This window comes from Myotis lucifugus, unplaced genomic scaffold, assembly GCF_000147115.1.
Source record: "Myotis lucifugus unplaced genomic scaffold, Myoluc2.0 scaffold_0, whole genome shotgun sequence".
Classification (NCBI taxonomy): Eukaryota; Metazoa; Chordata; class Mammalia; order Chiroptera; family Vespertilionidae; genus Myotis; species Myotis lucifugus.
The window spans coordinates 11,760,670-11,785,797 of NW_005871048.1; the positions used below are offsets into that span (position 1 = coordinate 11,760,670).

General features: G+C 37.1%; 1 protein-coding gene across 4 annotated transcripts in view; it reads left to right on the top strand.

The window, feature by feature from the left end:
* FEM1C (fem-1 homolog C) overlaps positions 1-25,128 on the top strand; it is a 59,953-nt gene that overhangs the window by 29,210 nt on the left and 5,615 nt on the right. The window contains exons 2-4 of one of the 4 annotated variants that reach the window (XM_023746732.1): positions 1,122-2,228; positions 7,163-7,288; positions 7,410-8,395. In XM_023746732.1, the coding sequence (XP_023602500.1) occupies positions 1,122-2,228; positions 7,163-7,288; positions 7,410-7,474 (1,298 nt within the window). In that variant the 3' untranslated portion in view covers positions 7,475-8,395. Of the gene's footprint in view, positions 1-1,121; positions 5,717-7,162; positions 7,289-7,409; positions 8,396-25,128 lie in introns of those variants that run through there. The other 3 variants (XM_023746761.1, XM_023746784.1, XM_006081138.3) reach the window with 3 other exon arrangements.

Below are 25,128 nucleotides of genomic sequence, written 5' to 3' on the forward strand. Positions count from 1 at the left end.
TCCCAGAAGGAATGCAGGTCTTCAGCATAAACTGCATACGGTGAGCCACCTTTATCATTTAGGAAAAGTTTTATGTATGTCTTGGAACTGTTTCCCAGATGGTTGTCAGATTTCAGCCAATGGCTTTGCAGGCAGGCCTTTCTTAGGATAGCTGTCTTCAGACGACTGTGTTATAAGCTTTTCTGTACACATGCCTAAAATGACTAATTGTTGAAATTTTCTGTAAACATTGTATGTGAATATCAAAGGCCTCTGTAATAATTTTTGTTTTGATAATTAGTAAAATGTTTATTATTAAACTTAGGTAGCTAAAACAGTTGGGTGGTTATAATATCTTAATATGTTTTATACATGTTTTTACTAATGTGCCAGTGCCTGTTGTCAGTTTTAATCCATATGTGGGAAGAACAAGACAGTGTTAGAACATTTAGTACATCTAAAAAGACTGTTTAAAAATTAAATTATAGTGGGAAATAATCTATTATGAAAAGACACTTCAGATGTCTCCTTTTAAAGTTCATATTGAACCACCCACATATTTTTCAGATTTCAGTGGACTTGTTTTTCTATGGGAGCTTTTTGAGGAAAGTACTTTGCTACTAAGAATTTTGATTAAACAGCTCTCTTGACAATCAGAAATAATTTCTGACTACTATTAGAATCAAATTGGAGAATCTTAGATATTATAGACTAGATTTCTTATTTCCAAATATGAAAGCTGACCCAGGAAATTAAGTGACTATCAGCAAAACTGTGAATAGCTGGTTATTTTCATTTTATTAGGTTTTAGTTATAGATATGCACCTGGAAACATTATTTAAAAATATCAAGAGGCCATGGATTAATTTTGAATTTCATTCTTGGATATCTTTTCATGCCTAATTTGGTCATTTCATTTCATTCAACAAATTTAACAAGTATTTTTTTAATCCTTGTTGTGTGTCAGACACTAGTTTTAGGTGCTCGGTATCAGTTTATTTATTTGTAATCAAATTAAAATCTGTCCCATTAAGGGTAGGTTGGAGCTGCCTGTTATTCTGTAGGTTCTTAAGTATATGCATTTATTACACTGGATCCTGGTCCCTCAAGATATTTTATCTCTTTTTTTTCTTCCCCTTAAGGTAATACTGCATTGCATGATTGTGCAGAATCTGGAAGTTTGGACATCATGAAGATGCTTCTAATGTATTGTGCCAAGATGGAAAAGGATGGTTATGGAATGACTCCCCTTCTCTCAGCAAGTGTGACTGGTCACACAAATATTGTGGATTTTCTGACGCACCATGCACAGACTAGCAAAACAGAGCGGATCAATGCTTTAGAGCTTCTGGGAGCTACATTTGTAGACAAAAAAAGAGATCTACTTGGGGCTTTAAAATACTGGAAAAAGGCAATGAACATGAGGTACAGTGATAGGACTAATATAATTAGCAAACCAGTACCTCAGACACTAATAATGGCTTATGATTATGCCAAGGAGGTAAACAGTTCAGAAGAGCTAGAAGGTCTTATTGCTGATCCTGATGAGATGAGAATGCAGGCACTATTAATTAGAGAACGTATTCTTGGTCCTTCTCATCCTGATACCTCTTACTATATTAGGTATAGAGGCGCTGTCTATGCAGACTCTGGAAATTTCAAACGATGCATCAACCTATGGAAGTATGCTTTGGATATGCAACAGAACAATTTGGACCCGTTAAGCCCAATGACCGCCAGCAGCTTATTATCTTTTGCAGAACTGTTTTCTTTTATGTTACAGGATAGGGCTAAAGGCCTGCTGGGTACCACTGTTACATTTGATGATCTTATGGGCATATTGTGCAAAAGTGTCCTTGAAATAGAGCGAGCTATCAAACAGACTCAGTGTCCAGCTGACCCCTTACAGTTAAATAAGGCTCTTTCCATCATTTTGCACTTAATTTGCTTGTTAGAAAAAGTTCCTTGTACTCTAGAACAGGACTACTTCAAAAAGCAGACTATATACAGATTTCTTAAGCTGCATCCAAGGGGAAAGAATAACTTCAGCCCTCTTCATCTGGCTGTGGACAAGAATACTACATGTGTAGGGCGGTATCCTGTTTGCAAATTTCCATCTCTGCAAGTTACTGCCATACTGATAGAATGTGGTGCTGATGTGAACGTCAGAGACTCCGATGACAACAGTCCCCTGCATATTGCTGCTCTGAACAACCATCCAGACATCATGAATCTCCTTATCAAATCAGGTGCACATTTTGATGCCACAAACTTGCACAAACAAACTGCTAGTGACTTGTTGGACGAGAAAGAAATAGCTAAAAATTTGATCCAGCCCATAAATCATACCACATTGCAGTGTCTTGCTGCTCGTGTCATAGTGAATCATAGAATATATTATAAGGGGCATATCCCAGAAAAGCTAGAGACCTTTGTTTCACTTCACAGATGATAATTTGACTGTATTTTAGCACTGTTAAAGCACGAATTATTAACAGTTGTTTCATAAATGAGCACTGTTGTGATAACACCAGCATTCATTTAGCTTGATATCATCGTGCTCCCATTGGCTAAAACATTATAAGCATCAAATTTACAGGATTGGTTTCCCAGTATTTACTATAAATATACCATATAATATATTGTTTGTGAATTATTGAAAAATGTAATGTCATAATTCAAATTTCTAAAATTGTCTGCCAAAGGCTTATTCATTCTAGTTTTGTTTGCTGTTGGGTGTTTGGGACAGAGTTAACCATTCTTCAGTGGTATCTTTATACCCTTCTGGTTTGTGAATTTTATACAATTGAAGGTCTTTCTTTTCTGCTTTTTTCCAAGCTTCTCCCATTTTCACTTTATATTTTTTCTAACCATTTCTACTTATCATTTCCCCATCCCCTTATGGACCCATAAACTTTATGTACAAACTTTATGGACTCGTTACCATATGCAGTTACCATAAGTGCTTTATCTTCTCTACGCACCGGCTTAAACTTGACTGTTGTATATTAGCATATTTTCTATGCAGCAGTTGATCAACTTCAACTCAAAACACTGTTGAGTTTCTTACAAAGTTCATTTTATGAAAGTACTCTTGTAGCATGGCAATTTTTAGAGCTATTGGTTAGCTACCTGAGCTCAAGCTTTTTTTTCTTCCACATCTGAGATTTCTTTCTCTAATCCACTGAAGTTATTATGTGCTAAATTTGGGAAACAAATCTAATTCATTAACCCAGTTGAAATTTAGGTCTGTCATCTTAATATATCATGCAGTAAAAGGAGGAATCTTTTTAAAGTGACCCACCTTTCATGCTGTGCCAGCATTGTCCTGCTTGTGCTGATGAAGTGATTAGGTATAGAGAAGCTTAAATTTAAACTAAAATTTATCACACAGCTTAATGAGTCACATTGAAATATTCAGTAATTGAACTGCAAATCATTTTTAGTTACAAAAAGAGCTAAAGCATGTCAATGGCATGATGCTTGCCAAGCCAAATCTAGACATCTAGGATAATTAAGATATTTTAGTATGCAATTGACTGCCATTGTATCAAAGGTCAGTAACAGTGTTCTTTCTTTCTTCAAGCTTAAGTATACCTTTAAAGATAACTTGCATGAATTATTTTGGTCTCAATTATTTGTCACCATAGTTAAACACACAAGGTTGCAGTGCTTTTCCCTTACTGAAAGTTAGCTTTTCTTTACTTTTTTTCCCCCCTCAGTGTTTTTTAAACAGCTTTATTAATGCCACAGAAAGGGCTCTTTTAACTTAAGATAAATGAAACGTACTAAAAAAGATTCAGGTAATTATTAGTCAGCACTTTATTGTTTTTCACAATAAAATTTATGATGGCATATTTGCCCTGCAAATGTCTTACTTAATGAAATTGTTATAAATAAAAACTCCTTATTGGTTTGAGAAAAACTCGGTTTACCTGTGAGTTTAGTGAGCTGGATCACTGGGATTTTTCTGTCATTTTATTCTGAGGGTTGATGTACTAGTATTTAAGGAGTCATCATTGCAAACAGTCACATTAGGTTTATTTCATCTTTACTCAGTAAAATACTTGTAATGAAGAATAGTAAATAAATAAAACAGCATTAGACTTTGTGGTTAAATAATTGAAGTTTAATTTTTAAAAAGATATCCTTATTTTACTAGGTTGTAAATTTAATTTCACCATTAAAAGAGGTGAATTGGATTTAAATGGTTCCTCTCTAATCTTTTGATGAAGAGATTTTAATATCTTACCATGGGCAAATTTGATGAAATATTTTAACTGCCACATATATTAAGAATAATTTGTGATTTAGACAAGTATTCTAGAAATATCAGACATCAATATTTTGAAACCATTGACTCTAACCTTGTGATACAAGAATTATATATGCCTGAGCTAATTTTTTTTTTTTAAAGAAACTGTTGCCAGTAGAATAAATCTACACTAGTTGATCGCAATAATTTTTGGGTAAAAGATGAGCAATTGGATTTTTAAGTGATTTAATATTTCCTCCTTTTTTGGGAGTGGGTTGAAGGGCCTACATGCTCTTATAGTAAGGCACATCTCACACTGTTGTACAGGTGAACTTGAATTGTACAACCCTAGTATAAATTAAGGATTTCTTTACTTAGCATTTTTCCACCACTAAATTTAGATAACTTAGAACTGTTCATCAATCTTGATAACTTGAAATGCCTTATTTCACTTAAGATGCAATTCTACTCTGTTTGCCATTTCCCCAAATGCCATTAGGAGTGCTTGAAAAATCAGTTAGTTTAATAGCTAAAAATTGTCCATGATTTTTAGAGGAGGTTGGTAATGTGACCTGAGACACTGTTTAGGCCTTTGTCAGAAAGTATTCTCAAAATTGTTGTGAGACTGAATAAGATAAAAATTTTGTGGGTTTTTTTAAAAACCACAAATGAGTAATTTAATACTTATTGAGCTAATTGTCATTTGAGTCCATCTAAACTACATTGTAGCATGGTGATGTTGGCTGGAGTTAATAATATGTAAGTTTTTATTACATTTCTATAAAAATGCCCTGTTAAGGCCTGCTGAATTTTAGATGTTCCACTAGTGATCATTTCTGTAAAAGAAATGGTCACTCTACTCAGATTTGATACTAGTCCACTTTATAAAGACAAGTGGATTATAGATTTAAAAGATCGTCATTTTCTTATCCATAAATATGACAGGCACATAAACCCAAATCAGCAACAGATAATTTGGTGCCCAGTATGATTTTGAAGTTAAGTAATTGCTCACTTGTAAAGTGACTACCTAATGTATAATATTTTAGAGACCCCCATCTACTGTGACTTGGGAAAATTGTTAGGCTATATTTGAAAAATTAGTTCTTTAAAATCATATTGCCCAGCAGAAACCTAGGTTGAATTTTACAGGTATAATAATCCTTGTAAATTAATTTCTCAGAATTGTGGGGGCTGAATGAGAGAATAATCATTCTTGTGCACTCTAACAGCATTATTGCTTGGAACTTTAACCATTTTAGAGTTAGATACTAAGGAAACTAAAATTAATTGGTCATCATCTCCCCCCCTTCCCGTTATATGTCATTAAACAACTAGTTTCTCTCCCTTTTGTCCATTCCCATTGTGTATTTTTCAGAAGAAGTACTGTATTCAGGTGCCAGCCAATAAATTGTCACACAATGGAAAATGATATGCCACAACATTCATTGTAAGGTCTAATAAAATTAAATTTGCACCAAATACAAGTGTATTTTTATTAACTCTTAATACTTGATTGATGTTATCTTAATGCTTTTTGATAGCAGACTCTTGCTTCAAAAAACAATTTATGGTTAGAACTTAAGACAGCATTTATTATTAATATTTCTATGTAAAAAAGATGACTTAGGTACAGGTTTGTGTTTTTTTGGGGGGGTTTTTTTCAGTGAAGACCATAGAAACTAAAGATGGGAAGACTTGTCAAATGCATGGGAGAGGGATTGCTTTTAACTCTTTGTTTTTAAACTGCTTTGGTATTAAGTATCAGAAGCATGTCATAAATATATTACTGTGAAGGTAAGTTTTAGAAATTTATTTCCATCACTTTTAAATCATAAAACCTAAGTGCTCATTGTCTTTTCCTTATATGTAATCTTCCTAATACAAAAAGATTTAATAGGTCTAGAAAATGCACTGGCTGTAATTTCTACACTCTCATGCATAGACAAATATTCAATAGAGTAGGCTTCCCCCTTTTGAATCATTAACCTGCCACATCCATAACAAGTACATGCTTTGCCATCCTTTTGACAGGACCCTTTTAAACCATAGTTTTCTATACCCTTGGTTCTGTGGTTGTCCCTGAACACCACCACCAATATTTAAAAGAAAGTTGAAATTTATAGGGTAAGGATATTATATTTTTAAGGATTTGAACAAAGAAAAGTCTTATGTCCTCAAGATACTCCTTTTAAAATATTTTTTTAATCCTTTCTCCCATCTCTGTACTATCAGCAGGTTCTTTCTTGAATAACTTGGGGTTATGGGAATTGTGAAATAATTGGTTCCTTGGTGCCATGCTACCTTACATTTTGTTTATTGTAAAGACTTTTAAATAAGATCTCTAGTAAAATGAACTCAACTTTATATAATTATCTCAGATGTATAATTTATTTTCCTAATATTTGATATAAAAATTAAACTATAGTTCTCTGCCTTAAAAAATTGAAAATTTATACTTACAAAAGGAATACATTTAAAACATTCACATTAAAGAAGGATTTAAAGAGTAGTAGTTAAACTAAAACAATTTAGGTAATATTTAGTCCTAGAATTTAGCTGTAAATCAAGAAGTGAAGTGGTTTAAATTTGACATTATTGCCAAAAATAAAAATGGAAAAAAAGATTCGGTCTATTCTAGAAAAAATATTTCCAAAACTTTCCAGTAAACAATCTCTTGTAAAGTGAGATCTACTTTAAAGACATATTTGAGCCTTATTTATTTCCTTTTTTTCTTTTCTGAAAGACCAAATATAACTTTGGCTGGTTTACATAATAGTTAACCAGTATTAATTGATCCTAGGATTGGTACTTAACAATTTTATGTCTTTGTAGATTATAAAACTTTATTTGTGGTAATATTTAGTCCTAGAATTTAGCAGCCACCTTGATTTCTTAAGACAAAATATTTAATCTACTCATTACAAGGGCTCAACTGGAGACATTTAAAAAACCAGAAAACGAAAATGACACTGCAGCTTCATACAGCGTCCTACACAGCAATCAAAGAAAGAAGAGACCATCAGGAGAAAAACGGCAACACAAGATGGGCAGGTCAGGGCTCTTGGGGGGAGACCTGCTCTGAGTAGTTTCCTTGCAGGTTCTCAAAGGTTGTGGGTGTTTCCAGAACTTAGCAGCATGTGTGTTCAAAGGGCTATTGGTGTTGGGTTCTCAGCAGGCCCTGCATGGAGAGCAGGATGGGCTGACCATTTGTCCTCCAGGATGTCCAGGCAGAAGTGACCGGTGTCCACGTGGTGGTGGTGAGTGGGCTGTGACGGCACTGTGACAGTAGGTAGGCTCTGACTGTAGCCATTGGTGAACTCCCTGGAGAGGCTTCAGATCTTTACTGACTGTTCTGGCTGCTCTGTGGATGGTCTGCCCATTTGAAAAGGACCAAGTCAGGGAAGGCAGAAATTCTCTTGTCGCCAGAGAATTATCATGAGTATCAGCTCCTGCTGGAGCCTCTTGCTCAGGAACCCACTCTCCCCCTCCCCCCCTCAACCCCCCACATACCCCTTACTGGACCCCACTCCTTTACAGGTATCTGGGTCTGGGTTCTGGGTCACTATCCCCACCTCAATTCTTTAATAGTAAAAGTAATGCTAGTTGAGTATTCAGTCAATAATATTGAATTCCTGCAGGACCAGGCACTGTCAAATGATAATTACTAAGACTTTGGAAAATAAGCAAAAAGAAAACCACCAATCTCATCTCCCAGGTATACACAGTTAATCCTTAGGTATATTTTATGTATGTGTTAAATTCTTTCAGGACAAATTGTTAAAGTAGTGGATGGTAGCTAAATTTTGGGAAATTCTGAAAATAGAATTAGGTCAAGGATGAATTTAAATGTGTGTGACTTGTTTATAATGGAGTTTTAATGGAAAATTGGAGATAGTCCTCATGCACTTTCAAGGTAATCTTAGACAAATATATGTACCAAGTAGCAAAATAAGTCCACATTCTTTGTTAGTAGGCAACAATTCCTTGCTAATCTCTGGAGTAGCTGATGTTAGGATACCTTCTATTCATCTAAATGTAACTTTTTAAAGAAATTGGAATCTTTAGTTACACATAAAGAGCTTATACATTTAAACCTTTCTGATTTTTCTATAATCTTAAAAATAAATGTGTTTATAGTGCTTAATTTTCTATCACTGACTTACTTTTGAACAAGTCTTGATTTGTGTGAATTATGAAAATTACTTGTTATTTTACAGATGAATGATATAAATTAGTAAGATTTATAGAATATTTTTATTTCTTGAATACGTTAATACTTCTTAAAAGTTTGGAGTAATTTCAGTTGTACAGAAAAGTTGCAACGGTAGTTAAAGAGAGTTCCTATATATCCTTTCTCTGGCTTCCCCAACTGTTAACATATTACATGGTACCTGCTTATCAAAATTAATTTATGAAAACTAAGAAGTTAACATTGGTACAATGCAATTAACCAAACTATAAACTTTATTTATATTTCACAGTTTTTCTAATAATCTACTAATGTCCTTTTTCTGTTCCTGGACCCAATCTAAGACACTACAGTGTATGTTGTAGTCATTATATCTCCTTAGTCTGTAACAGTTTCTCAATCTCTCCTTGTTTTCCTAGACATTGACATTTTGGAAGACTACTGGTCAGATATTTTCTAGAATATCTGTCTATTAGAATCTATCTGATAATTTTTTATGATTTTACTAGGATTGTCATTTTCTAGGGAAGAATACCACAGAGGTGAAGTGCCTTTCTCATTATATCACATCAGTGGGTACATGATACCAGTATGACTTATCACTGATATTTACCTTGATCACTTGGTTAAGATGGTATCTGCCAGGTTCTTTCTATATTTGACCATTACTTACTAGTACACTCTAATCCTTACTTTTAAGAAAACAATTTCTTACCTTTCATTTTGAGTACTTATTTTTCTCTCATTTACTTTGAGATTTTCTCTGTCTTCAGTTTAAATACTTCTGTTACCTTGTAACAGACAGCAAAATATTTCTCCAGCAAAATGGGTATATTTGGGAACAAAAAAAAGAATTGCAATTTGGGATATGCCTGCAGTCTAATGGTGAACTGAGTGCAAGTCCAGAGAAAAAAAGGAGAGGAACACTCAGTTATGGACTTGGAGGGGCCATTGGAGGAAATTGAAATTTTGAAGTATAGCTATGGCGGTCTTTCATTGGCTGAGCTGTTATTAGGCAAGGAGAAATCTTTTCTTCCTTCTGCTGAGGTAGTAAAATGGTATCACTTCCTGTTGGAGATGAAAGGTATGCCTCTTCCCGTTGGAGTTTAGTGCATGCATTGAGTGACATGTGAATGAAAATTCTCTTTTCTAGTTTAACCAACTCCATTTTAAATGAGGCTTCTTTTTATTAATTTTCAGACTTTAGAGATAATGTAAAGTAACTTTAATATTTCTATTTTGAAGCAGGGGAAGGAAGGTACTGTGTGTGTTAAACTGTTTGTTTCAGTCTAACAGCTCTTTCCTCAGCATTTTGAAGATACTCTTTCATTGTCTTTTGGCCTCTAATGTTGCTGAGTTCTGTCATTCCATGTTTCATTTTGGGTACTCATTTTTCTCTCATTTACTTTGAGATTTTCTCTGTCTTCAGCATTTTACTGTTTCTTTGTGATTTGATTAGGTGGGGTTGATTTATTTATCCTCTGGTGACTCAGTATGAGTCTAGTCTGTGGACTCATGCCTTTCTTTAATCCTGGAAAATTATCGCCCATTATATCTGTCTATCAACTCTTCCTCATTCTCTTTATTCTTTCCTTCTGAAACTTTTATCATACATATTGTTAGATTTTTCCAATCTCTTCTTTGTCTCTGAACTTTCCTCATATCTTTCATCTCTCTATACTAGATTCTGTAATTTTCTTAAAACTTTATTCCGTTCACTAATTCTATTATCTCTAATCTGTTAATACATCTATGAAAACTTAAAATTTCAATGCCTATGTTTTTATTTTTAGAAGTTCTATTCAAGTTTTCTTGCTGATTTTTCAATTTCTCTCTCACCTCCTTAAACATTCCTACTTTATGCTCCCCTGTAGTTATACTATGAATCCTCTTATTTATAGTGCTTTTTTTTTTCATGAAGCCTTTCCTCCTGGAGGCTGTAATTTTATTTTTGTTGCTATCCTCAACAGGTGCTATTTCTTCAAGTGGAAGACCTCTGTGTCCAGGACTTTGGGAATAAATATCTCTCCAGACCAACCAGGCCCCTGGGATTTCAGCATTTATATAAAATGTTCAGCTTGGGCATCCTATATGAAGAGAGTGAAGTAAATTTGGATTCTATGCAGCAAGTGCAGGCTTAAAGTTCTACTTTCTCATTGGAGCATATTGTTTTTAATCCACTTTGTATTAATGGATAGACAACCAAGGCTCCTAGCTGTTTCATTGGACTAGAAAGATAAGGTGGTCTTGGCTCCTATACTCGAGGAGTAGTCTTTCTCGGTTCTTATATGTACTAGTAGAATTTAGTTTCAGCTCTCTGTCTAGTTGGGATTCAAGGAGATGCCTTCTGTAGGTCTAAACCTTCAGTCCTGGCCATTAGATACCCCACCTCCATCAATGTTGGTATTAGCTTGTGCACTTACACTTTAGCTTTGAATTCCTCTCTTTATTTCTGGAACTTCCTTTCTTCCTTTCTTTCAAACTCAGCTATGTATTAAAACAAATTGGGGGTTTGGGAGGCAAGGTATGTTCATCCACCATTTCCATGTGCTTGGAATGAGTGGGTAGTCTCAAAGCTAGTCCACCAGTCTCATTTCAAATTGTCACAAGTACCAGGGTTACTAAGGGATTTCAGTTTTATAAATTAGAGTTGAATCAAGGTCATTCTTACATTGATATTTTCCCTAGAATTCAATTATACTTTGTTAATGGATCAGCAAAGCATAGAATTATAATTGTGTTGAGAGTCCTATATGACCTTGGTCATGCCCCTGGAATTTAGTTTTGAATGTGAACATTGTTTTTTCCTCTGCCACAATAAAAAGCAAAGTTGCTTAGAGCAACCTGTAATGAGGCCAAGATTTGGGGCTGAGAATCTTTTGAGCCACAGAGCAGTCTTCATTTTGTAGTCACTGTAGACCTAGCTCAAGTAAATCTTCCTGCAATGTCCAGGCCAACAGGGAGGATGAAAGTTTGTATATTGCATTTCCTCTAATTTACTAGAAAAATTCACTTGGGTTATTTTGGTGTACAGAGTACAATTTTTATTTTTATTATTTACACATATTTAGTGTTTAATGTTTAAGAGAATATCTTATGCCTCTAGCAATGGACTAACATCACAAGGTAGCTGAAAGAAGAAATGTTTATTTAATATATCTTTTCATTACAAGCACCCCTTTTACTATGTATTACATATTGATCCCCAAGATACTTCATTTAATATATACATCTATATAGAAATACATACATGTTATATATATTTATATAGAATATATTTAAGTTTACATTTTACATATATGTATGTATGTATATATATATGAGAGAGAGAGCAATCCCTCTCAAGATACTGTAATATATAGCTAAATGATAATGCACTTTGCTGGACTCTGCCAACAGCATAACACATAGTATATTTGCAGGAGTACTTGTGTAAAGTTCAGGAGAGGCCTATTAAGTTATAATGGCAAGAATTTTTTTTAGTCATAGAAAATGATAGCCATTCAAATGTCAGGTGTCTAAGAAAAAATTAGATCCATCAGATGGGAACACACTTTAAATAATTGTGACTACATTTGTTGTGCTTGCTGGTCTCCTAGTTACCCACAGGACAGGACAGAATTGCAGAGAAGATGTGGTAAGTTACTCTGATTGTCAAACAGCTGAAAAAAATAGTCTGGCTCTGGTGATGAGAAACTTATCTGTTCCAAAAGCCATCAAAGCTCATTGGGGCCTTTTTATTGCATTCAAATCATTCAACATGCCTTCTTTGTAACAAACAATTACGGAGTTAAAGGATTAAGTATTAATTATGAATGTGTTCAAGTTCCTTCGGTAATACTGAAGACTACCTTTCCTAGAAATAGGAAATTACAGGTGGTTTTATTTATTCATTTAATTAGATTCAACAGAATAGGTCATTATTCAAGTATAAAGATTAATATATTACTTACATGCATGGGTCTCTATTACTAGCTGTGTGACCATGAGCTGGTTCCTTAATGTTTCTAAGTCTTAGTTCCACAGTTAATGAGAATTAATAATACCTATCACATGAGGTTGTTTTGTTTTTTAAACTTGGGAAACATTTATTTACTTTCCCACATCACCAATCATTGATAAATCTTATATCTCCTCAGGAGAACATAGCACTATCGAGCATCCATTACATCCTATGGAGAACTTCAATCTTAGGTCACCACATAAGGTTTTTATGAAGAGAAAATAAAGCATTTGAAGTGCTCAATAGAACAACTGGCACATAATCTCTTAGTAAATGTAGTAACTATTATTATTTGGTGACAAAATTGATAATAAAATAAGATAAATACTGGATTTATTTGGATTTTAACCTTTAAATAAACTTTACATGTACAATGAGCTTACTTTCTACTTGACCAAAAATGTAAATTTTTTATTTTCTGAATTCTTGAATATATAACTAAAGAGTGCAGCTGGTGTTCAAAACTAGAAAGCTGTTATACTTTCTTGAACAGTGAACTTGGAAGGTGGTAGGAGGAAACAGCTACAAATTAGAAAAGCTTAATTCTCAATTTTGGATCATGTAAGACCTATTACATTAAAATTTTGTAATATCTTTAAAAACAAGCCCTGAAATAGCAAGTATTGGAACGAAAAATGTTCCAAACTTATCAAATGCTTTACTTTGAAGAGTCTCAAATGTTTTGTCTTTCAGAAGTAGAGAATGATTACTAATTCTGCATCTAAGGGAAAATTTGCCACATTTTTAGTATTATGAGCAGACTCCTAATGCCCAAAGGGAATCATGTTCTGTCTTTTATTGCTTGTGGGAGGGGTGTTGCTAAGAAACAGAATTCCTGATACGTTGTGAGGAATGAAACTTGTCATTTTAGTGATGCACTGAGAATAAATGCAGTCAAGGCCATGTATTTTCAAAATCTAAAGCTGTTACCCTCCAAAGAAGACTGCATCTCTGGCTGATTAGGCATAACTCATCTGATTATGTGAGGCTCAGAAAACAAACCTTAAAAGCCTATATATTGATGCTCTAAAACAGTGGTTCTCAACCTGTGGGTCGCGGCCCTTTTGGGGGTCGAAAGACCCTTTCACAGGGGTCGCCTAAGACCATCGGAAAACACATATATATTACATATTGTTTTTGTGATTAATCACTATGCTTTAATTGTGTTCAATTTGTAACAATGAAAATACATCCTGCATATCAGATATTTACATTACGATTCATAACAGTAGCAAAATTACAGTTATGAAGTAGCAACGAAAATAATTTTATGGTTGGGGGTCACCACAACATGAGGAACTGTATTAAAGGGTCGTGGCATTAGGAAGGTTGAGAATCACTGATCTAAAAGCATATATTGCATGCCAGATCATTCTCTTGTGAGTGTTTGAAGGACAAAAGGAAAACAGCTACAGAGTTTGAAGGATGGAAGGAAGCTAACATGCACTGAGCGCTTCCACCCAAGTGCTGGACTGGGCTCTGTTATGGCCACATCTTGCTGACTCCACCTGGTCACTGGTGAAGTAGGTGCATCATTTCCACTTTACAGATAAGGGAATATGTTCATCTGAAACTTGACCAGTGTCACAGGCTGTTAAGTGTTAGTGCTCCTAATGACAAGCCTTTGTTATTTGACTCCAAGTGCGGAGTTCTTGCCACTAGAGCTTCCATCCATCAGCTTCCATTTTAAAAAGACTAAAGAAAGTAGGGTCAGAGTTAAACCACAACTGCAAAGGAAATTAGGCAAATTCTATACTGTCAAGACATAGGCCTAGATTTTTAAGAAGGCCCAGATTCCTGGTTTCTTCTGTCTGCCAAAGAACGGGCACTTTCTTATCATTTTTCATCCTGTAAGGTACTATACACACAAGTGACTATGCATTCTTGCTAGAGATCTTTAAGGCACAGAGAATAGAGTATTACTGACAGTCTTTTAGGGATAATGGGATTTGGTACGTTCTAGGAGACTATCTGAGATGATTGGGATCTCTAGGGTCCTTCCAATTTTGTTTCTTTTATACCACCACATTTTCAGACATCTATTCTCACGTCTTTAGCACTGAAATAAGTTTTCTCTATGATGACAACTGGGAATAGCTCATGGGAATAACCATTGTATCCAGAAGTAGGAGAATTCATTCACCCAACATGTATTGATTGAGAGCATATTATGTGATAGGCAGTATCACAGGAGCTGGAGAATTAGCAGCAATTAAGGCAGAATTCCTATTCTCATAGAGCTTATCTTCTAATGGAAGAGCGACATATAGAAAATAATTTCAGATAGTAATGTGTGCTCTTCAGGAAAAGAAATATATGTGTGAACAATATAGAGGGATGGAGAGTGAATAGGAATGGGACTGTGGTGGCAATTTAGAAAGGGTGATCACTTCAGGTCTCTTCATGGATCTGCCATCTGCACTGAGAACTGAGAAATAGGAAAGAGAGCTGTCCAACCTTCAGGAGATAGAGTGTTTGAGACAGACTAGCTAGTGTAAGGCCCAGAGGTGGGCTCCAGCCTGGTTATTTAAGGAATGACAAGGACAAAACATGTGAGTAGGAGAGGTTGACAAGTGCATTACATCAGGCCTTGGTGGCCGTGTGGAGGAGTTTGGATTTTATTATGGGTATGATGGGAAGCCATTAGAGCAGTGGTTCTCAACCTTCCTAATGCCACGACCCTTTAATATAGTTCCTCATGTTGTGGTGACCCCCAACCATAAAATTATTTTTGTTGCTACTTCATAACTGTAATTTTGCTACTGTTATGAATCATAATGTAAATATCTGATATGCAGGATGTATTTTTATTGTTACAAATTGAACATAATTAAAGCATAGTGATTAATCACAAAAACAATATGTAATTATATATGTGTTTTCCGATGGTTTTAGGCAACCCCTGTGAAAGGGTTGTTCAACCCCCAAAGGGGTCACAACCCACAGGTTGAGAACCGCTGCATTAGAGGGTCTGACCTACAATTAACATGCTATATGTTATTGAAATATAACTCTGGCTGCTGTCTGGAGAATTAGTTGTAAGTGGAAGTTGGTAAATTTTAGAAGGCTGTTACTATATAGTCCAGATGAAAGATGAGGATGGCTGGGCCTAGGATTATAGTAATGAAAATAGAAGTGGAAGGATATAGGCTAATGCTTAGAGGAAGTTCCTAAAGGATTGTTGATGGATTGAATGACGAGTGTGAGGGTAAGATGAGGAATCAAGGACTCAACAAATGCTTGGCAACTTGTCATTTTCTTAACAGTTATCAAACAAAAGGCAACCTGCTGATGATTACCCAGTCATTTCTGTCACTCCTAGAAACAGCGGCAGTGACTGGCAGTATATTTGCACTTGTGAGTGATGATGGGATTTTTAAAATTGAGCTTCAAAATGTTTTAAATCATTATTTTAATTTTGTCTCAAAAAGGAAACAGCAAATATTCCCTTAGCTGTCAGAATCTTAAAGAAGAAAAAAAATATCCATCCATACACACTCAACACACACATACACATACCACCAGAAATGATTTGGTTTACGTAGAATACTGAAAGTATCTGTTAGAATTTTGAAAAAGAAAACAAAAAAACCCATAGGCATAAATAAATGAACTGTGTAAATGACTTTGATTCACATGGAACATAAATATAAAATCCACAATGAAAAAGGCTTTTTAAAAAAATGTTTCCCTACTTAAAGATTCATGGGAGGAGATATTAAGGCAGTCTGACCATCCATGTTTGGAGTATATATTTCTCCCCCAAATAACAATAGTGCAAAAGTTAAAAAAGAAAAGAGTAACAATATTTAGCTTATGGGAGCTATAAAACAGAAAAAGAGAAGCACAAACTAAATGTGCGGGTTGCACACCATGAGAAATGGATGAAAAGAATTTGTGAGCTAACAGGAAAGGAAGACAATGCCTTCAGGGACATATGATATTCCCTCTGGTGCAAATTCAAGACAATCACCATGCAAAGTTGCTGTCCCTGATTGCTAAGCCAATGCATAAAGAGACTTTTCTTAGTGTATTAAATTACTCATTGTCATCAAATTAATACTTAAAAGTACACAACTAAGATGAAAACGTCTTCCATCAGTAAATCATTGGTGGTCTAGAGTGGACCTTTATCCATCCCTGCACCATCCAAACCCCAACCCCACCGCCCAGCGTCATCCATTCTTGTCTTCTCGTAACAGCTTTCTGATTTTGTTTGATAGACTAACCCCTCTCCCAATGATTACAGTCTTAGTGTGACATTGACCAAGGCAGGGCATTCAGATGCACCATCTCTGTGGATTTAATACAAACAAACAAAAATGACTGAACTCGTTAAACTCAACAATGACATCTTAAAGTGACTCCCTGTTGATTTTGATTACCTAGATTCCAGAGCAGCTTGATTCCTGTCCCTGTTGAGATTTGGTTCTTTAGCTTTTCCCTAGTGAATATCACCCCCCCAACCCCCCATATCCTGTCAATAAATCCCTTTTCTTGCTAAGTTAGGTGGTATTAGTTTCTATTGCTTGCAATAGAAGAATCTTAGCTGAAACAGTTAAATTTTATCTTTTTAGTAACACACCCTGGTGGTTTAAAAATTTTTTTTGTTAACTCTCACCAGAGGACACTTTCCCCATTGATTTATAGAGAGAGTGGAAGGGAGGGAGGGAGGAAGAGAGGGAGAAAGAGACAGAGAGAGAGAGAGAGAGAGAGAGAGAGAGAGAGAGAGAGAGTGAGAGAGAAACATGGATGTAAGCAAGATGCATTGATTGGTTGCCTCTGGCACAGGCTCCAACTGGGGATGGGCAACCCAGGTATGTGCCCTTGACCAGGAATCGAACCCATGACCCTTTGGTGCATGGGCCAATGCTCTAACCACTGAGAAACACTGGCAAGAGCAACAAACCCTGGTTTTAATAAAACCTTGGCTTAACTGTTTTGCAAAAGAATGCTAAGAGACCCTTATGCTCTTTAAATGCCTAGTGATAGTTAAGGCTTCAAAGATAGTAGTGTTAAGAATCTGCATATTTAGAAATGGCTTTAGATGCCACATCAGTTCCCATGACTTTCTCAGGTTGACTTTTGTTGTGATACAGATATTCATTTACTCTAATGCTGCCCTTGTTCCTATAAATCTTCTTTATATGTGTTTTAAAATAACAACTACATGTCATACATTTTTAAAAGGTCCATATTCAGTTTCTGTTGCTTTTCTGTTTTCAGAAATGTTCACAATTAATTAAGATGACACTTTTTTCACTTGTGATTTGCTGTCAAGAGAAATGGTAGATGTGCAGATCAAACACAAGGCACAGATCAGGCCAGGGTGATCAGGCTTGCAAGGTCATGTGACTTAACAGGGCCAAGGCCTAGCCTAGCATTCAACACATGGGGAATGATGAGGGTGCATTTGAGAAGATGGAAGAAAGAGTGGATGTTTAGTTTTTTTTCTTTTCTCTACTATTTTTTTAAGCACCTTCAACATGGTGTCATTCTGCACAGTAAGTCTGTTACTGCCCTATTGCTACCTCGGTTGAAATGAAGAACCTACAATTTAGCACAATAGTCACAGAGATACAGAAGGATAATAAAGCCACCAAAGAGAAAGGCAACTTAATTTGCAAATGACAGGAAAGACAGGAGAAGTAGGAAGATCATTAGCTTACATAACCAGGTTCAAGTAGAATAGGTGTTGGGTATGGGAGCAGGGCAACGTGTGCTTTAATTTGCCAAAGATAAGTACCAGTAAAATGTGAGCAATGTTCATATAAAATAATAAGGAGTTGGATGCCCTCACTGAGCCTGCATTTCTTCTAGCATTGAGTTGTGATTGGAGGAGGGTCTTCTAGAGATAAACTAGTCAACTTGCTTTTCAGCCCTTCACACAAACAATATTTTTATTACCTTAAATTGATGGAGAAATTCCTACTCCCCCGACTTTGTGTTTCCATGAACGATCTTTCATTTGCAGGCCACCTCTCTATCCCTTACTCGAGGAGAAGTAGCATCTGATGGCTCAGCTCTGGCAGGTTTCTCCCTGGCCAGCCTGTGCCTCGCAGCAGATGCGTTCTCCTTTCACTCCTGTCCTCCATGCAGTAAGCACATCTGGGTCAGGCCGAGAACCCACCTTCTGTACGTACTTCGGGAGATTTTTTTCTCTCTGTCCTTGCTATCGCGGCTCTGTAAGTTATGAGGCAACAATGACTAGGTAATTTTTGGATAGTCTGGAGACCCAGCCTCTTTTGTAGGTGGATCCAGGAAGCAAGTGATATGGATTCCATCTAGAGGTCAACCTGTTCAAACCGTTCATGAGGGCTCTGCCTAACCACCTCCCAAAGGCCCCACCCCCAGATACCATCACACATGAACTGGGAGAGGGTCTCTGTGTTCTCAGTTGGATGGGTGTTCAGGGATAGTTACCAGCTCTCCATTTCTCTTTATGCTGAATGGGTTTGGCCATAAAGGTACTAGTTAGAAATCATGTGTAAGTACTTATGCCTGGGCCAATGCATAATAGTGAGTGGGCAGGATAAAAAGCAGCAGAAACATAACCCAGAGAATGTAGTCTCAGGTTACCAATAACAAAGTACTCAATTTGGAGAACCTAAATGAAATAATAGAGCTGCAAAACTAAATCCTAGCTCTAGGTTTTAGACTTCTTTCTATATCAGAACACACACACAAAAAGTTCAAAAACCAAATGTCTTGCCTCCACATAGAACATTGTGTTATAGTTTTTTATTTGGGAGGGACACATACTTTTGTGTATTTTTATATGCTTTATATCTTTTTGTAAAGTGGCTGTGGTGGAGGTGGAAAACTCTTAAACTAAATAAAAGGACTCTTAAACTAAATAAAAGGTGGTCCTGAATTGCCAAGAGTATTATGGTAAATTTGTTCTCAGGATATTTATTTTTCCTTTTCTCTCATTTAAATAATAAGGTATGCATTTATTCACTCTATTTTTTAGCAAATCAATATCACAAAATAAACCAGTATAATTAAACTCATCTATCCCAGCCTAAATTTCTGGTCAGCAAAGTTTTTAAAGCAAAACAAAACAAAACAAACAAAAAAAACCTCTCAGTCTGATTTTCGAACATAAACAATAATAAATTTCTTTTCAGAAAGGGGAATACATTTTCTTGTTTATAGTTTCCTTTGATCTCAGATCAGTAGCCATGCTGAAATATAGTCTTGACAGGAACCCCACTGCAGCACTGGGATTGATGTTAAAAAGTGGACCAGAAGTGCCTGATCTTTTGCTTGTTTTGAAACAATAAGCCTCATGTTGTAAAAATGGCAGAGTTCTTACTGTCCCTGGTTGAGCATAGTTAAATCCTGATCCGTGGGAGCATGTTTGTATTGCAATGATCCTAATTTACCATAAATTATTCTCCCCTGAAGCCCATAATAAATATAGTTTTAATTGCATGCCAACTGTTAGACCCTAAAATTAGACAGCTTTGGTCATCCTTTGCCAAAGGGAGGAGGTGTTCAGGAATATTTGAGTTGAGATTTTCTGTGGCTCCAGAGGCACTTTGGGAGAGAGAAGAGGCAGCAATATGTATGATGAGTATCTGAACAAATTTCAGTTGTAGAAGCCTTATTTCTGGGTCAGACAGAAGCCATGTTCAAAACACCTTTCTCAATCAGTTAAAGGATGGTGCCCCAGCCGAGCCTTTTATCATCTCTCTTCTTTTGAATCTCCAGGGTCCATTTTCATAGCTGCAGCTAAAGAAGGTGAGTTAGAGACTTGTTCCAGTGTTCTTCTTCCTTAATTAGCAGAAACAGTTCCCACTTAGGAAAGATGTTCATGCCCTTGTGACGAGGAGCCTTCAAATAGTCACTCTCTAAAGGAAAATGTAGGACAATCTTACAAATTAATTTGAGCACAAGGGAATTCAGGCCATGTGTGAAATTAGGTTGGCCCCAATAGAAGTGAGGTTAGGAGCACCTGGGAGATTTTGAGTCTCCTCACCCCCGCATCAGCACGCCTTTCCCAGCCCACTCCCAATGGAGCAACTTGCTCCTCTGCTCCAGCTGAGTGGCTCTGGGCAAATACTTAACCTCTTGGTGCCTGTTTCCTCATCTGACAAATAGGGAGCATAACAGTACCTACCTCACAGTGGCTGAAAGGATTAAAGCAGATGCTGTTTATCAAGTGTCCACACACCAAGTGTCCTTTATTCCTCAATTCGCATTTTTAACAGAGAGGAGCATACTTTTTAAAAACAATTATTCCAGCAGTGTTGGAGGATTCATATGTTCTTTCAAACAGCTGATATCTTTCTTTCCTTTTTACTATTAAAAATATAATTAAAATATAATATAGATATATGCAGAATGTCAACAATATACTTGCAACTCCTTTTTTGCAATTCTAGAGTAGTCTTTAGTTAACAGAACAATAAGTTGAATTCCCCTTTGGGAGGCATGTAAGTTTTCCCTTTCATAATTCCTTTCAAAATTCATTCCTTTCAAATTTCCTTTTTCTTCAGCAAATCTGCTCTTCCATGGTCCTGAGTATGTTTAAGACATTTCCCAGAAGTCGATGAAAGCATTTGGGTGCTGTTCTTCTAGTGCTCCTTGGCTTCTTTGAATCTCCTTCACCCACATCTCATTGTTTCTCCAAAAGTTAGAAAGTCATGTTGCCGATGCTTGTGCTTCTACTACAGAAGGAATAAATAAACAAAACAAAACAAAAAAATTTTTTTGAAGCAAATTCCAGGTCTCAATCATACATCAATCAAGCAATTCAGGATTTCTCGATGATTTCTTTTAAAATATCCCATTTGCTCAAGACTTCGCTGCTAGGAGGGTGGGTAAAGGCTGTGTTCTCTGAAAGGGTCAAGGTCATCTTTGTGAACCCCCAGCACTGTGGCTTACTTTCCTGTTGGCTTAACTGTGCAATGCGTTTCCCTCTTTTTCCACCTACAGTTTTGAATAGATAATAAATATATGTGGATATTCCCTTCTTTTGTAGATCTGTGGTGTAATATAAACCAGTGCATTTCAAATTTTTTCTTTGCTTTCACAACACTTTTAGGAGGAACTGCACCAGAGAAAGTGGTGAAAAGCATCCCTTCATTCCTAGTCTCTCAACGTCCAGCCCCTGCCACCACTTTCACCAGTTTCCTCATATACTCTTCCGAGATATTTTAAACATGTACAATTATGAATGTATATGTAATTACTCCTTATTTTTACACAGCGGGTACCATTCTCACCACAGTGTTCAGCAACTTGCCTTTTCTACTGAACAATGTCTTGGTCATTATTACAAATCTGGACACAAAAGTTTCTGTTTCTAAAGGATGGTCTTCTTCCCCTCCTGTGTATATGCATGTGCATGTGAAGCTTTCTTTAAATAATATTTTGGCACACTTAATGCCAATCTCTCTCTCTCTCTCTCTCTCTCTCTCTCTCTCTCTCTCTCAAGTTAAGGAATAGACATAGAAGCCTATGATGTCTGACTATTTAGTGAGGATTCTCTCATGCTCTCAACTTCTTTTCTGCTGTCCCCCACTCCCCAACCTGCCTTGGATCTCAGGCATGTGTCCGGAATGGTATTGTTGTCAGGAGGGTCCCAATATGTTACTGGGAAACCCCCAGTTGGGCTCGGGTTGTTGATGAGATGATGTTTTGACTGCTGGTGGGTTGGTCTGACCATGCTTATCGGTTCTGCTTGCTGGATTCACAGCTGAGTCACCTCCTCAATCGCTTCACATAGGCCTTGGAAAGGAAACTTAAAACTTAACCCTCTACCCATGTATATGACACTTAATGCTCTATTCACATAAGTATATGTGTTCTAAGATTTAAAATAATATGATTATTTTTCAGATTAATTCAGGTGCTCTATCTATCAGATTATAAGTCCTCCCTATCAATTCCTGTCCTAGAACTGGTTTCTCTTCATTGTCATATTAAAAGGACTCTGTTGCCATCTGAGGGATTTTTAAACTGACAGTCTATGATTACTTTCTTAGTACTTTTGCCAATTTGTAAGTACCAAGGTAGTGAAGACCTTTTTGGGGTGGGGTTGTGGAGATCTGGAAAGAAGTAGGAAGATAGAGTAATTTGATCTTATGGATGGGTATATAAAAAATGAGTATTGACTAGAAGATTTGTTTTCCTTTGGGTGTGATTGGTAATGGTCATGCTTCTAGATCTAGCACAGAGTGAACAGCTATTATGAATGGAAAAGTCATGAGTCTTAAGAGAGGGCTATCTATGTTTGTTCTTCTGGGCTCTCTGATTAGCACCCTGATTTTTCTTTGATAGATTCCCTTTCTACTTCTGTGTGTGGTCTTGGGAGGAAGCCTTAGGGCCCATGTGGGACCTCTTCCTGCCTTAAATAGCCTTAAGGAAGACAGGTGACTTGGGCTTGGCCTTTGGATGTTGTCCCCAGCCTCTTGAGAGAGTGGTGTAGTAGGATTGGTGGTGGAGGTTCGGGCCAGCAGTGTGGTGCCAGGCTACCCAGGTGAGCCTTGCTTTTGTGACATACCTTTGCTGTCAGCAGTATCTCCCCTAGACAGGGGCAAGAGGGCCACCACTTTGATTCTTCTGGCTTCACCTCTGCCCACCCAGAGCCTGTGTCTTCCCTTCTAGACCACAGTCTGATGTGCGTTGCTTCTCCAAGTTATTTCCCTGCTCTCTTGATGGCATTTAGCTTATGGGTGATTGACATGACTGATCCTTGAAACTGCTGACCGTTGAGCACTCCTTGCTTGTATCTGACACAATCTGCTACCCAAGACCACCACAAGCCCACTGTAAAGGGCATTAATTTTCTTGTCTGACTTCCATTCTTTCTTTCTTCTGGTGGCATCACTTCAACTTTCCTTTGGAGTAGCAGGGGGAGGGACTAGTGTGGCAAATCAGTTTGTTTTATCTCTCGATCACCTGATTTGTTCAAGCAGAGCATGCCACTCCAGTCAGTCCACTATGAATCAGTGCTGGGACTTATGTAAAGCTATTAAGAAGGAGAGAAGTTCTCTTTCCTTAGTCTAATTGGGTGAAAGCCTGGGTTCTTTGGCGGGGGCGGGGTTCCAATGTGAGAGTGTGCTGAAAATAAAGCCAACTCAGAGGAAATTAGGTGAATAATTTAGCAAGAGAGAGTTTGATTGATTCCTGGCATCATTTGATCTGAATTATGTATCCAGTAAGACCCACCTTCCATCTCCCTGAGACAATAAATTCCCCTTTGCTTAAGCCTACTTGTCTTGGGCTATTTCTCAGTTGGAATTCACAAAGAGTCCCAGCAGATTCAACCACCTAACAAGTGGGGGGAAAATTACTTTTCATTCAAAAACAACAAGAAATGCTATAGTTCTTCCTTGCCTTCCTCCTGTCCTCCCAGAGAGTGTAGGAAAGTGAGCCTTGGCATTGGACTTGTCCTCAGAACAGAAATTCGTGCACAGGAGGAACAGAGCACTGTTTCTCAGAGCATTATCAAATGGAATTGTGGGCCCAGGATGATGTTTGTGCCAAAGGACCTTTGTTCTTGGGGAACCTGGTGCTGGGTCTTTCCTGAAATTGCCCAGAATTCCTGACCCCTCTGCAGACTGAGGGGATCTGGGCATGTTTCTCCAGCTCAAAGGTTGTTAGAGATACAGCAACCAGAAGATGTTATCAGAGGAAGGGCAGGCTATAGAGAATTTCTAATAATTTCACAGTTGAGGTGTGGATTTTTGAGCAAGTTTATATACTCTAGAGCAGTGATTTTCTTTTTAAAAAAATATATTATTATTGATTTCATAGAGGGAGAGAGAGATAGAAACATTAATGATGAGAGAGAAACATTGATTAGCTGCCTCCTGCATGCCCCCTACTAGGGATTGAGCCTGCAACCTGGGCATGTCCCCTTGACTAGAATCGAACCCAAGACCTTTCAGTCCAAAGGCTGATGCTCTATCCACTGAGCAAAACCAGCTAGGGCTAGAGCAGCAATTTTCAAGTGGTGTGCCACAAAAACTTTTAAAACATGCAATACCTGACTATTTAGTCAGGGGCACTGACCTCTTTTCCCTTAGATTGTCAAGTAAAAAAATGACATCAGCTAACACAACAATAACAGCCCGGTGTGAATCAATCAAAACTATATTTTTTTTTGTCAGATCGGCAAAAAATATTTTTTGGTGTGCCACAGAACTTTAGTAATTAGTTTATGTGTGTCATGAGATGAAAAAGGTTGAAAATCACTGCTCTAGAGACATGGGGAATCCCAGGGCTCTCAGTAAAGCAAGAAAGCTAGAGTGATGAAGCAGAGAGGACATTGTAGATAAGGAAGCAATTTTCAACTGGAAAATGTAGCAACTGCAAAAGAAAACACAGAACTGATACTTCCTTGGCTGCTCTTACTGCGTGGGCACTTTTTAACCAAGTTAAAAAAAAAATTGAGTCATCAGATTGGTTTACCAAGCAGGAGGAAATTAGTTGTCTGTGCATTTATTCCCAGCACTCACTCTGCCTTGGGCCCCATGCCTTATTCATGGTTCAGGGAGGACCGGTTGTGGGTGGCTACCCTGAAGTCTCCTGGCTCACCTTCTCCTGTGGGAGATGGTCCCCTGCCAGGGACCTGGCCGAGCACCTGGAGCATGGTGTTTCCTCATTGCTTCATGCAGATGCCCAGACCTCCAGTGGGGGAGACCCAGAGGTGACGCTGACGGGTTTCGAAGTGGGGCTGCCTGG